Source organism: Geospiza fortis, unplaced genomic scaffold, assembly GCF_000277835.1.
Source record: "Geospiza fortis unplaced genomic scaffold, GeoFor_1.0 scaffold874, whole genome shotgun sequence".
Lineage (NCBI taxonomy): Eukaryota > Metazoa > Chordata > Aves > Passeriformes > Thraupidae > Geospiza > Geospiza fortis.
In genome coordinates this window covers 1,266,264-1,279,623 of record NW_005054456.1, presented here as the reverse complement: position 1 = coordinate 1,279,623, position 13,360 = coordinate 1,266,264, and the positions used below count along the sequence as shown (strand labels likewise).

The 13,360-nt window shown below is 50.0% G+C and overlaps 1 protein-coding gene across 4 annotated transcripts in view; it reads left to right on the top strand.

Moving 5' to 3' along the window:
- Positions 1-13,274, top strand: part of FHL1 (four and a half LIM domains 1) — a 28,370-nt gene extending 15,096 nt beyond the window's left edge. For 2 of the 4 annotated variants that reach the window (XM_031062669.1, XM_031062670.1), the window contains exons 2-6: positions 8,874-9,055; positions 10,010-10,187; positions 10,657-10,826; positions 11,389-11,575; positions 12,297-13,274. In XM_031062669.1, the coding sequence (XP_030918529.1) occupies positions 8,900-9,055; positions 10,010-10,187; positions 10,657-10,826; positions 11,389-11,575; positions 12,297-12,451 (846 nt within the window). In that variant the 5' untranslated portion in view covers positions 8,874-8,899 and the 3' untranslated portion in view covers positions 12,452-13,274. Of the gene's footprint in view, positions 1-8,873; positions 9,056-10,009; positions 10,188-10,656; positions 10,827-11,388; positions 11,576-12,293 lie in introns of all 4 variants that reach the window. The other 2 variants (XM_031062667.1, XM_031062668.1) reach the window with 1 other exon arrangement.
- Positions 13,275-13,360: the final 86 nt, after the last annotated feature.

Below are 13,360 nucleotides of genomic sequence, written 5' to 3'. Positions count from 1 at the left end.
ATTCAAACGAATTGGCCTTTAATTAAAATCTTCTCTGGGCTTTGCAGAGTGAGCTGTGCCAGGGAGCTCCATAGGCATCCACACGTCTGGGTTTTCCTCCTGTTTCTTGGCCAAACCTTCTCCCTCTCCTCCCTGCTCCAGCCCAAGCCTGTTGTGGTGCTGTGGACACATGTGTGTTTGTGCACATGAAATGACACCCAAGTGTCCATCCCTGCTCTCCACAGCCCTCTGCAGCTGCCAAACTGCTGCTGGCTGCAGCCACCTCTGCTCGAGGCGTGGCAGCTGCTGGCACCCACAGAGACTCTGCTCCATCAGCCAGGATGGGAGCCAAGGCTTCTGCTGGGAATACCTGGGCATTCTGGGGAAAGCAGGAAATGACAGCTGGGTGGGAGGGTGCCAGGGCTTTGTGTAGGGAGCTGGAAAGGAATGAGAATGGTTAATGGTGCAAACTCTACGTGCATTGCCAAAAATGAACTCATGTCTGTAAATATTACACTGTGCACAGCAAGATTAGAACAGGAAAATACCAGTTGTTAGGGTTCCTGTTGCCATCTGAATTATGCAAACAATTTGCTGCAGTTTATAGATGAGCTGGGGCAGAATAACATTGGGTTTTTCCTCGCCAAAGTGTTGCAGTGCATCAGTATTTTAGCACGTTTCCCAGCCTCAATCTGCTGCACCAGTGGATCCATGCTGAGCTCTTTGGAATGGCTGTCAAGAGTGGCCTTTTCCAGGCCATGTTGGAAACTTGGAGATGTCAGGATGCTGGTGAGATGCGGAGCTTGTGCTTGTGCTGCCTGCAGGACTAAGATGGGTGTGGAGGTTCAGGGGCTCACCAAGGCCAGTGCTGAGGCTGGAGACTGTCCATGTGTGGCCGAGGAGCTCCTGGGAAGCAGAGATGTTCCTGGCTGTAGCAGGGCTGCTCTTCAGAGGCCAGACACCACCACTATGGGTTCCCTGGAAGGAATGATAAACATTGGCTCTTCCCAGTGGCTGTCAGGGAGGTTCAGTGACTTTCCCACGGCCGTGCAGTGTGTCAGTGGGAGGCAGGATTAGCAGCTGGGCCTCCCTGGCCCCCAGCCCTGAGCGTCCCCAGCAGTTGCATAACCCAGGGTGAGTGTGGAGCTGCTGTAGCCTGGGGGTCCCCACAGGAGGGACCCCGAGCCACAGCTCCCTCTCCTCCTGCTGTAACTTGGATGGAAACAGCTCAGCTGGAGCCATGGAGCTGGGATCTTCCTGAGAGCTTTGGGGACACCTGAGTCCAGAGGACAGAGGCATAAGTCAATGCCTCTAAAGCCATGCTAGATGCTAGAGAAGCCCCATATCCTCACACCCATCTTTCTAAGTGCTGCTCTTCAGGGGTTTGCTCCCTTTGAGCAGTTAATGCTGCGAGCTTCCCTAAGGAAAAGCTGGGGAAGGACCAGGAATGGCAGTTTCACTGGCACTGAAACTTCAGCATGACCTCCATGTTGAGAGCAAATCCAACCCACCCATGAATGTATGTGCTGGTATTTCTGGGCTGTCAGCTGAGTCCTCTGGGGTACAGCCACATCCTTTCTGGGCCAGAAGACAGCCCTTGCTGGCTCCTGGGGCTGCAGCCCCCCCAGCCCTCACAGGGCTGTGATCATCTCTTCCCTTCAGCCATGGCAGAGCAGTGTTCGTGTTGGGTCTGTAATTTAGCTCAGGACTGCTACGAGACACAATCTCACTCTAAAGCCAAGGCCAAATAGTACCAGCATGGGGTCGAGTTCATGAGTTCATTCTGCCTTTGGGACTAATTTGGGTGCTGAGTAGCTGGGCAGGTATTTGACTGTTGCCTGCAGAGACCTAGAGGTCTCAGGATCCTATTCTTCTCCCTCAGATCACCTAAAATGGTAAGAATTTCCAAGGGGGATTAAGGTTGAGATCTCTGGGGAGGGGAGTGGACATCTGGTAGGAGTCCTGTCCATATTAATAGCCTCCATTTAAATATATGTTATCAAATGGGGCAGCTCCTTATCAGCCTGTGAACTCCATTACCTGAGGGGCTGCTGGTGACTTTGGGCTGCTGACCATGGCTTTCCACAGGCACACAGGTAAAGTGGCTTTGCTGCCAGGTGTTGGGGGAGTACACCTGGTGAATGGGGAGGAAGGTTTTGCTAAAAGGCTCCTGTGCAGAGAAATAACTTTGAATGCAGACTGAAATCTCAGCAATCTGCAGCTGTAACTCCTGATGGCAAATGGGCTGATAAGAGTGGGAGACTGATGCTGGAGCACAGTGCTGGTGGTGGCCTCGTTTGTTTTGTAAAATCCATTGGATTTTAAATGTTTTTGTATCTGCTGCTGTGGGAAGGCTGGGGCTCAGCTGTTATTTGAGCAAGACTTGGTGAAAATGAGGGACAATTCTCCTCCTTGTAGCAAGTTTATTGCAGTGAGCAGAGAAACTCAGGGCAGAGGGGAGACCACAGTGTAAACCCAGATGGTTTTCTCTTCTCTTCTCTGGTGGGAAGCTTGTGGTTAGTCCCTCTTCTCTGTTTATCTTTTAGTTCAGATGGGCTGACCCTTACCAGTGATAGGAAAATGTTAATTTTTCCATTAACACCGGAATCTTGAGATCATATTTTACATGTCAGGATGGGTGTCTTCCCATCCTGACTCATTCCTCCAGCCCTGCAGCTGAAGACAATCAGAAGCTCTTTGGGAATTTTGAAAGCCTATCTCCCTCTTAGCAGCTGTTTTTGTGCATATCCAGGGTGCATTCACAGCCCTAAGCACAGAGGCAGTGCCATGGTGTCTCTTGGTGAGACACAGCCCCGAGGGTGGATGTGCTGGGGACAGGGTGGGCACAGCTCCTGTGGCACCAAACTCAGCTGCTGCACACCAGGAGCCAGGGGTGCTCCTGAGACTTGGGAGCAGAGAGCCTCCTCAAAGCTGGGCAGAAGAGGCACAGTTTGCTGCTCAGCTCCCTGCTCACCTTCCCAGGTGAGGCACACACCTGAGGCTGCTTGCACAGCACGTGACTGCTCAGGATTTGCTGGTGGGCTGCACATACATGTTATGCAGGGCACTATGGTGAGTAAAATCTGACTTCTGTGGCATCATTTGATGTGAGATGTTTAACTTCAGCCCACAAGACTGACCAATGCTATAGCATTCTTCCATTACACTCCCAGCTATGTAATTTTTAATTTCTCATCTTCCTCAGGGTATGTTCCCTGGAGCAAGAGCTCACAGACTTGATGCTGTGCTGTGATATAAAATGTTACAGGGTGTTCTGAGCAGGTGCTGAGGTTGGACTGCTGCTGCCAAAATCACAGCATAGTGTCTGATCCTGCAGACCACTGGGAACCCCAGGGCAGCTGTGGGGGTATCAGTGCCTGCTCAGGGTGGGGCTGGACCCTCCAGAGCAGGAGGAAATCTCATTTTGGCCCCTGGGAGCACCAGGGTGTGAGAAGAGCATCCAGCTGCTGAGGTGGGGCAGATCAGTGCTTAGCTGGGAACACAACAGGGGAGTCTCAAAGGGCAAAACTGAATGCAGCCACAGAGTTAGTTACTGAGCAGTTTTGTTTTGAAAGGTTTGGGCTTTGTTGCTTAAACACTGTCTGAAGTGCTCAGCCTTACTTGAGGCAGTGGTGCCTTGTTAGCCTTCACTGAGTGCCAAGACAATCCCTGGGGAAAGTGTTTGCAGGGCTGGGCCAGTGATTTTTAATAAATGGCATGTCCCTGCTTCCCTGGGGAACTGTGAGGATTTAGTAATGACTGGGATGTGCTCACACATGGTGGCAATAGGACCGTAGGGAATGTTTTTGGCAAGTGCCTGAGGAACTTGGAGCTGTTCTTGCTCTAAATAAAGAAGCTTTCCTTTTATCAACAGATTGATTTTTGAATTATAGAGTATGAGACTCGCACGTGCCCCAGCCTGGCAGTGGGAGAGCACAGCTCTGGTATTTTCAGCCCTCCTAGCAAAAACAACATACAAGAGATTTCTTTTCTTTCTTTTCTTGGGCTTTGCAAATGTTTGTTGCCCAGGGCATTGTGCCAGTGCAGTCCTGAGTGTCACTTTGCATTTGGGATTAACAGGACCCTTCTTTTAAGGGTTTCCCAGGTATTTATAGCAAACCATGCGACCTTGCATAGAGGAATGCTGAGAATAGTAACTCAGGTGACAGAGCAGGGCTGCCAGCACTGATCTGAAACAGGCAGGTGTAGCCAGTGCCTGGCAGTGTGGGGCTGTGTACTCAGTCTGCTGAGAAAAAATAAAAATAATGTAGAATCAAAAAGCACTTTTTCTTCCATATGCAACAGTGTGTAGGGCAGAGGGTTAACAACTCCAACCTCATCTTCTTTCTTAAGTGGCAGAATAATCTGTAAAGTGTAAGTAGAGTCTCTCTGGTTGTGTTTAGAGACTACACTTCAAGTTCTTCCTTGGTGGTTTATCACATTTAAACATATTCCCCAGAGACATTAACACATAGCCTGTGCTAAGTGCTTTGCTTATCAGCTGTGCTTCAGCTTCCTTCCCTGAGTGCTTTGGTTCCATTTATTGTGCAAACCACTGTGATGCTGCTTTGGGTTTTTGGCTGAACTGGGATGAAGCAGCCCAGGGTGATGCAGGAGCCCAGCAGGAGGCAGGGGTTGTGTGGGTGCAGCAGTTTTTGTGGGGTGGCACTTCTTAGGTCTGTTCCCTTTCCATCCCAAAGCTGGCCATGCTGCAGGGTGCAGAGGTGGCCCTGACCCTCAGTCAGCCCTGTGGCTGCTTGGTGTTGGTGCCCCTTGGAAGCCCCTGGGGCCCAAGTGTTTGAGGTCTCTGAAGGATGGACGGTGTGGCTGTCCAAGGGCTGTTTTTGTGGAGTAGAAGATGCTTTCAGGGGACAAATGGCAAACTGGCACCTCTGTGATCAGGTAAATGTTAGGGTTGTATTCCAGTGGGTCTTTGTGCCAAATACCCTGATATCTGAGAAGGCCACTGGCCTGGCCTTCTGCCCTCCAGCTGTAGCCAAATCCATCAGGGAGCTACATTTAGAGAGCACCCTGCCAGGGCTGGTGGGGCAGGGATCCCTTGCTTAGAGCAAGATTCATTTCTGGAAGTATGGCTGCATTTTTGTCCATCTTATTGAGGGTCCTCTAGGCTATTTAAGGATGGGCACATTCTGCATTTTTCCCTCCCCCCAGCTGCCTGTGCTTGCTGTTTTCACCTGCTTCTCTCCAGCAGAACAATCCTCTGCACATGCCTGGGAGGGGGAATAGTTCCAGCCTGTCCATGCTTTTCCTCTGCTTTCTAAATCCCATTTTATGGCCTCAGTGTCAGGCTGACATGGGGTTTGGATCAGTGCATGTCCTCAGGCTATGAGATTCTCCTGGGGCTAAAAAAGAGACCAGGCTGTCATCTCAGAGATACCATAGTCTGGTGTAAAGGTACAGCCACAGAAACTCGTGCTCAAGTGACTTCCCAGCTAAAACATCTGCATGTACTGCTCTCATTTTCAGCACAGCAGTGTGAAAAGAAGCACAGAGGTTCAGTGCTCTGGGTTTTAGTGGTGGTTTGGTGAGTGCTCTTCCTGGTTTTGGGTTGCTGTAGCACTGTTGTACTCCTGGTGTGGATCCCTACCCTGTGCTCACCATCTTCTGCATGGGAAGGGGTGATGAGGGCACTGAATAAAGACCCAAGGAAGTGATGATTTTTCCATGCACCCAGTGTACCCCTAGTTTCATAACTTGCCTACTTTTCAGACAGTAAAGACAGGCCAGGGTTAATATACCTGGAAGCTCTGGAAAATTGTGCTGTGGGGACCTGGTGCAGCTGGAGGGTGAACAGGTTATTTAGGAGATAAACAACTCCAAACCCATGACCTGCTGCCAAGCAGGCTTTAGAAATACATTTTTTTAATACAGAGCATGAGAAATATCTGCTCTGTTTACCTTCTGTGAGAGGGGACAGGACTGCTGAGGGGACCAGCTGTAGGACACTAAATGTAGCTGAGCTCTGAAGTGTCCACAGATGTTTGCTCCATTTGGGGAAAATAATCTGGTGGTCCCAGCACAGCTGCTGCTGGTCTGGGGCTCCACCCTGCCACACACTGTTGGCTTCCAGGGCTCTTGTGCACCCTGCCCTGGGTGGGCTGGTCCTGCTCCTGTGGCTGCTCTGGGCTCTGGACATGGCACAGGTGAGCAGAGCCCACCAGCAGCCAGCACATTTGCAGGGGCAATGGGACCCTGCATCTTCACTGCAGGCAAGGGGACAGAGGTGCTTCTCCTGGCTCCAGATCAGGAATTCAGTGCTGAGGGCAGGAAGCCTCTGGAAAAGCTGGAAGCAAATTCATGCCCCTGCCTGTGCATGGGAGGGGCTTTCTGGTGTGTGAGATGGCACGAGGGAGGCAGAAGCTGCTGGCACAGCCCATTCTGGGGGCTCCAGCCTGGTGTTAATTTGCCTGTGGAGCTGCAGAGCTGCTGTGATAAATGTGTCTCACATTAGCAGGTGATGTGTTACATGGGAACACGGGGTTGTGCTGCTCCCTGAGCCATGCTTTCGAGATTATGTGTTCAGGCTGAAAGCAACCTTAAACCTGAGATCAGGGACATTTCAATACCATTTGCCCTGGACTCTGCAATTGCATTTCTTCCAAATAAAACCCACCTGCTTGCTAGAGCTCTGCAGAGCTGCTGGTGGCTCACATAGTTTCCGTGTTTCCCAGCTGTTTATTTGTTTCATTTGCTTGAACAGGTACCTCAAAGCCCCTGGTGTGGTTGTCAGCAGGACATGGCATCCCCTGGCCTTGCCAAGGGATTATTTCCAGACCTTGGCCCCTTCACAAAGGACACTTCCTACCAGCTCGGCCTCCAGCCTGCCTCTGTCCATTTTAGGGGCAGGAATAGTGTGTGAACAGAGCCTCCACCTCTGCTACAGCCTCCCTGTGTGAAACTTTTCTTTGGGGCTCTCTGTCCTGCTCTCTGAAACATAAATCCTTCAGCTTGTTCTGGCCTTATGTTATTGAGAGGGTGACAAAGAGGAGATAGTGTGAAGGCACTGGATTTTAAAGCCTGCAAGGTAACTGTGAGTCCCACTCTTCCTAGGCCCAGGTGCAGCAGATGCTCTGCTGTGATGGCAAAGTGTTCATGTACAGGCTCCTCTGGCTTTGTACCCAGCAGGGTTGGGCTGGTCCTGGTGTGCTGCAGGGCTCTGGTGAGGCTGGGCCCTGTAGCTGATGGAACATGTGGAATTACAGGGGTGGGCAAGTGTCCATGAAAATCCTGTGAGCCTTAGGCCTTAACAGGGCAGACCAAGAGCATCCTGCAGCCAAGGGCGAGCCCAACAGGGTCCCACTGACCCTGCCTTGTTGTGAGGGCACAGCCAGGAGTGACACACCCCCTCTGCACCCCAGAACTCCTACAGCTTTGGTGTATAAAGGCACATTGTGCTGGGCTGGGAGCAGCACAGCTGGAATGGGCACTGTTGTACCCCTGAGCTCTGTGAGGAACAGGCTCCAGGGTAGCCCCAGGGCTGGGTGGGGTGGTCCAAGGTGAGGCCACATGATGGAGGCAGCAGCAATTTGTATGGCCTGACTCTGTCCTTTCCCTCCCTTCCTCTGTCAGGAAGAGAGAACATTTCCTCTTGGCAGTCCCTGCTGCCAGACCACAGCCACATTTCCCATCGGGCTGGTGATGATGCAGAAGGTTCAAGGCTGTGTCCCTGTGTGTTGGCTGTGCAGGGAAATGGGCTCTGCAGTGCTGGGGCTCTGGGGGCACCAGGGGCAGGGATGGAGCTGCCCCTGTGGGACTCCATGGGCTTCTGTAACTCTTGTATTCTCTCCCTGGAAGTGCTCCAGGCCAGGTTGGATTCAGCTTTAAGCAACCTGATGTAGTGGCTGGCACCCCTGTGCTAGCTTGGAACAAGATGATTAGGGTTCCTTCAAACCCAAACCAGTCCAGGATTCTCTGAATCCTGACAGAGCCCTTGTAGCCCCTTGCAAGAGTGTTGGTGGCTTCTGCTGAGGAAGGGCGCATGGAATGGAGGGAGCCATTAGCAGGAGACTGGGAGTGCAGGAAGGGATGGGTGTCTGGGGAGAAAATGTGAGCCAAAGTGGAAAATCCTCCAGTCAAGATTCCCCACACCCACTGACAGCTCCCTGGCCGTGGTGGAACATCAGACCTTGGCAGAGCCTTGGTGGTGTGAACTGAAAAATATCTCTCCATGGAGGCAGATTTTTTTTTTCCCCTTATGATTTTACATGTGAAAGCCTGGTGAAAAGAGGCAGCTGGAAGCTGCACAACTATGCAGCACAAAAGGCCTTGGAGGGCTGCAGCTGGCTGTGGGTTCAGGCTGAAAACATGGAAACAATTCCACTGTGCTCGTGTTTGTTGGTGATTTCTGCACACAAGTGATGTGGTGCCTCAGCCAGGACCTCACTGAGGCCTGCAGTAATGAACTAAGGGACTCTCAGGGAGTGGTCAGGTGTCATTACCCTTGCTTGATGTGCAGCGCGTAAATAAACCAGCCTAGCATCCTTCCACTTAACAAAGGGATGGGGAGAAGTCTGGTTTGGGATTCTGCTCTCCTCTACTGGAGCTCCTTTACCTATCAAGGAGCCACCACATGCTCATTCCTGAGCCATGTTCCTCTGACTGATCTGCACAGCCCCAGGAGGTTGGAGCAGCTGTCAGGGGCTCGATGCTGTCCCCTCATGGCTGTGCTCCTGCAGGGCCTGGCAGCTACACCGTGGGCACCATGTTGGAGCGCTTCAGTCAGGGCCTCAGGGCTGTCCCCTCAGTGCTGTTCCCTCATGGCTGTGCTCCTGCAGGGCCTGGCAGCTACACCGTGGGCACCATGTTGGAGCGCTTCAGTCAGGGCCTCAGTCCTGTCCCTTCAGTGCTGTCCCCTCATGGCTGTGCTCTTGCAGGGCCTGGCAGCTACACCGTGGGCACCATGTCTGAGCGCTTCGACTGCCACTACTGCCGGGACCCCCTGCAGGGCAAGAAGTATGTGCAGAAGGAGGGGCGGCACTGCTGCGTCAAGTGCTTCGACAAGTTTTGTGCCAACACCTGCATCGAGTGCAAGAAACCCATTGGGGCCGACTCCAAGGTCAGTGCTGGGCTCCTCGGTGGGTGAGGAGGAGAGGCAGAGGCTGGTCACCCTCCTGTTTGCTCTGGTCAGGCTCTGAGCAGCTCTTTGGAGTCCTCTGGCTGCCAGCTGTGTGCTCATTGGGTAAAGAGCAGTGCTGGGGTGTGCTCGTGGAGGGCTGCTTGGGCACAGGATCTCATTTCAGGGTCTAGATCCAGCCACATGACCTGCTGCAAATGCTGAATTGCCCTGCAGAGAGAGTGGCAGGGAGCTGGCCTGCATAGGGCCTGCAAAACTCATCTTCTGGGCAAAGCACTGAGGTCTGATTTTTGTCAGTTTGTCAGATGGCTATTGCTTCATGATAGAAATCAAGAGTTCTTTCTATATATATATATTGAGAGCAGTTGGATGGCAAGATAGTTCTGCTGGATTTTTTCCTTATGTTAATTTATAATAGTATCTCTGATGTTCAGACACTCTAACACCAGGCAGGACATGAAGAAACACAAACTGCAGGACCTGCAAATATTTGCAAGCCTGAAACTGTTTTGATCTCCACAAAAACTGGAAATTGGTTTGTTGCTTATCTATAGAAATATGGTGTTACTGAAGTCATTAGCCTGTACCTTCAGGGCCAGATAAATGTTTATGGCAATAACAATGTACACCTGAACTAGAGGGAATGTAAGAACCCGAGAACTTGCAGAACTTCAAATCTCCAAGCTTTTGGTTTGAAGCATCTTCTGCCCCCCTGGAAGCCCAAAGTCAATGTGATTGTGTCAGTGAGTTTGGTTAGATGTCCTTCTCTTAAGTGCTTGAAGAGGAGCGCTGGCCCTACCCACTGAATCAGACAAACTTAGGAACAACAAATCCATCCTTTGCTGCCCAGGCTGGTGAGAGAGGAGCTTGGCTTTAGGGCTGCTCAGGGGGAGAGAAAAGCTTCTCACTCCATTCCTCCCTTCCTGTTCATTGCAGGAGCTGCATTTCAAGAACCGCTACTGGCACGACAGCTGCTTCCGCTGCTTCAAGTGCTACACGTCCCTGGTCAACGAGCCCTTCATGCTGAGGGAGAACAACAAGGTCTGGTGCAGCAACTGCACTGCTGCTGAGGATGCACCCAGGTGTAAGGGCTGCTTTAAGGCCATTATTGCAGGTACTGTACCAGTGATGGGTCTGAGGGCCACATTCTGCTCCAGGGCATAACCAAGGGGGTTTATCAGGCTGTGGAGGCTGCAGTTGGGGGTTTGCACATCACAGTGGAAGGCTGGAGCACCTCAGAATAGTAAATTTTGACTGTTTCTCTCACCTATTTTATTCAAGTGTTGAAAGGGTGCTTTGCCATTAACCCTCATGTGGATAATTAACTCTCATGTCAGTCTTAAATTATTTCTACCAAAAGCTTTGCTCAGTAAATCAAGGTCCTAAAAGGCTCAGGCAGCAGATAACTAATTTAAGAAAACCTAGCAAGCCCTGGCTAGAATCAGATACAGAAATTACCCTAGTCTGCATTCCTGGAATCCTGGGCATAGCTATGGACAGGTCTTGCCCACAGATGTTACACTGCACAGGGGGAAGGGTTTTCACTGAAATCTCACAGGACGAGTTATTTTTATCTGTTGTAGGAGACCAAAACGTTGAGTACAAGAAGATGGTCTGGCACAAGGACTGCTTCACCTGCAGCCAGTGCAAGCAAGTGATTGGATCTGGGAGCTTCTTCCCCAAGGGTGATGACTTCTACTGTGTCTCCTGCCACGAGCACAAGTTTGCCAAGACCTGTGCTAAGTGCAAGAATGTAAGTCCTTCCCCTCTGCAGAGGCAGCTGCCAGAACCACCCCTCGTGTGCCTTTTGGGAGCTGGGAGGGTGAACCAGCAGGCAGACCATGCTGAAGCTGTACCAATGCTGATGCTCTTCCCCTGAGATACCAGTGCCAGCAGCTGGTGCAATGATGGGAGAGCTGATGGTTCCTGTGCATTACAGGATCTGGGCAGGGGTGGTTGGGTTAGCTGATGGCAACACTGCAGAAACCAAGTGATACCAGTCTTGCATTTGCCTTGGGGTAGTTTAAACTCTGTAGTAGTACTGAATATTCAAGAAGTGAAACAGTAGCTGTTTTACAACTTCTGTAACGGATTAGTGTGGAATTTCAGTTACTGCAGGTAAAAGAATTATGAAAGTGCCACGTATGTGGGATTTCAGGTTAGAGGGACTCAAGTGCACTGTTCAATTAAATTTTGATGCAAACTTTGGAAAGATCCTCTCCATGACAAAGCTTTCCTACCCTACACCTCTTGCCTGTGTCACCTCTCTTGTCCCTTGCTGATTCTAAACAACACCTCTGCTCCTTCTCTCCCAGCCCATCACTTCTGGAGGCCTCACTTACCAGGAACAGCCTTGGCATTCCGAGTGTTTCATTTGCTCCAACTGCAAGAAGCAACTGGGAGGGAAGCGCTTCACAGCTGTGGAGGATCAGTTTTACTGTGTTGAGTGCTACAAGGAGTGTGTTGCCAAGAAGTGTGCTGGATGCAAGAATCCTATTACAGGTATGTTGGCTTAAATGCAGCTTGAGGGCAGTGGGTGCTGAAGGTCAGGACAGTGATCCCCCAAAGACAGGGAGCCCAGGGATGGGTAACATCAGAAGCAGGTCTGGTAACCCAAGCCCAATCCCAGCATTTTACATGTGATCTGACTCTTGAGCCACGTGCTTGTGCTGGATGGAGGCTGAGCTGGTAACTGAGCTCTTCAGCCTCTGCATGTCTCAAATTTACCTCCTTCAAAACTCCCCCAACCAGAACTATTCCCTCCCATATCTTAGTTTGGGACCCTTAAGTCTAAAATGAGTGGTGCTTTATTGTCCCAAAGGGACGTTTGTACCCCTTCTGATGTATTTTACACATAAAACTCACTGGATTACAGAGCTCAGCCCTGAAATGTGGGCACTGTCCTGCCAGTCCCACAAGTGTTTAGCCCAACCTGTCCTTGCTCCACATCTCTCCTTGACTGTTTACTGGAGAATGGAGCCAAGGGAAAATGTTTGTTACAGAGACAAGCCATGCAAGCCTTATGCTTAGATTTCTTCTTCAAGAAACATCAGAAGATACAACAAAACCATGGCTCAGTTGCCACTTGGGTGTTTCAGGCAGCCCCTGTGGCCTGCAAGCCCAGGGAAGCTCTGGGGCAGCACCAGGCAGGGCTGGTTGGAGGGACAGCCCCGCCAAGGCAGCGCTACTATCGCCGTCCTATAATTGTGTTCTCTCCTAGCAGGATTTGGAAGAGGAACCAGTGTGGTTAACTATGAAGATGAGTCCTGGCACGATTACTGTTTCAAATGCACAAAGTGTGCCCGTGGGCTGGCCAACAAGCGCTTTGTTTGCCATAATGGAAAAATTTATTGTGCTGAGTGTCCCAAACGACTGTAAATGAGCAGATGTAAGATGGATTTTAAAGCCCTGCTTTCCCAAACAGCCCTGGTAAAAGAGCAGGTTTTTGCATGTTGAGAGTTTTAACTTTTTCCATTTTAGTGTAAGAACTAAATTAGCCTCAATATACTGGGTTTGACTTTTGAAGATCTTGCAGTACAAAAGCATGTAGCCTTGCAAAAATCTAACCTTGTTTCCAAGTAACTCCTAGTATAAAGGCTTGAAATGCTGTTAGATTTAGAGATCCACACACTGCATCATCTGTGTGTGGCTTAAACTAAAACAAATCTAGTTTTAAACTTATCTGGTATATGATTAAGCTTGGCACTTAACTGAAGTGGATTTGACAAGGCATGCACTTCTGACACAGAGATGCAAAGATTGCATGTGGGATCAGAGGGATCCATTATTATGCTTCTACAAGTACAGATACACAACAAACACTGCACCATTAATAAGTAATAAATACCTTAGCTTACTCTACAACATCACATTGCAGCACATGTAAGGAATGGCTTCATCTTACAGATAACAATGTTTTGGCAGTGACATTTAGCTTAGTTAAGTTTCCATAAACTTGTTTTAGTCTTGATTTCCGTGTGGTTTGCCTGCAAGTTTTCTTCATCAGCTTTTTTTATATCATTGTTTAAACAAGGCTGTCTATGTATAATTATTAATCCATTAACAAGTAGTAAATCTTTCACCTACAACATGCACATGCATTTACAAGTGCCTTAAAAATAGCTCATACAAGGCTAGCTCTCCTATCATGTCAGTGTATGTCTAGTGACTGAATAAAAGTGAGACTAGTGCCTGCTTGGAATCCATAGTCTGGAAATTATTTTTTTTCATTTTGACATCTTATATGATTGACATATCTTAGGGCTGAGCTACTGAAACCAAGTCTAC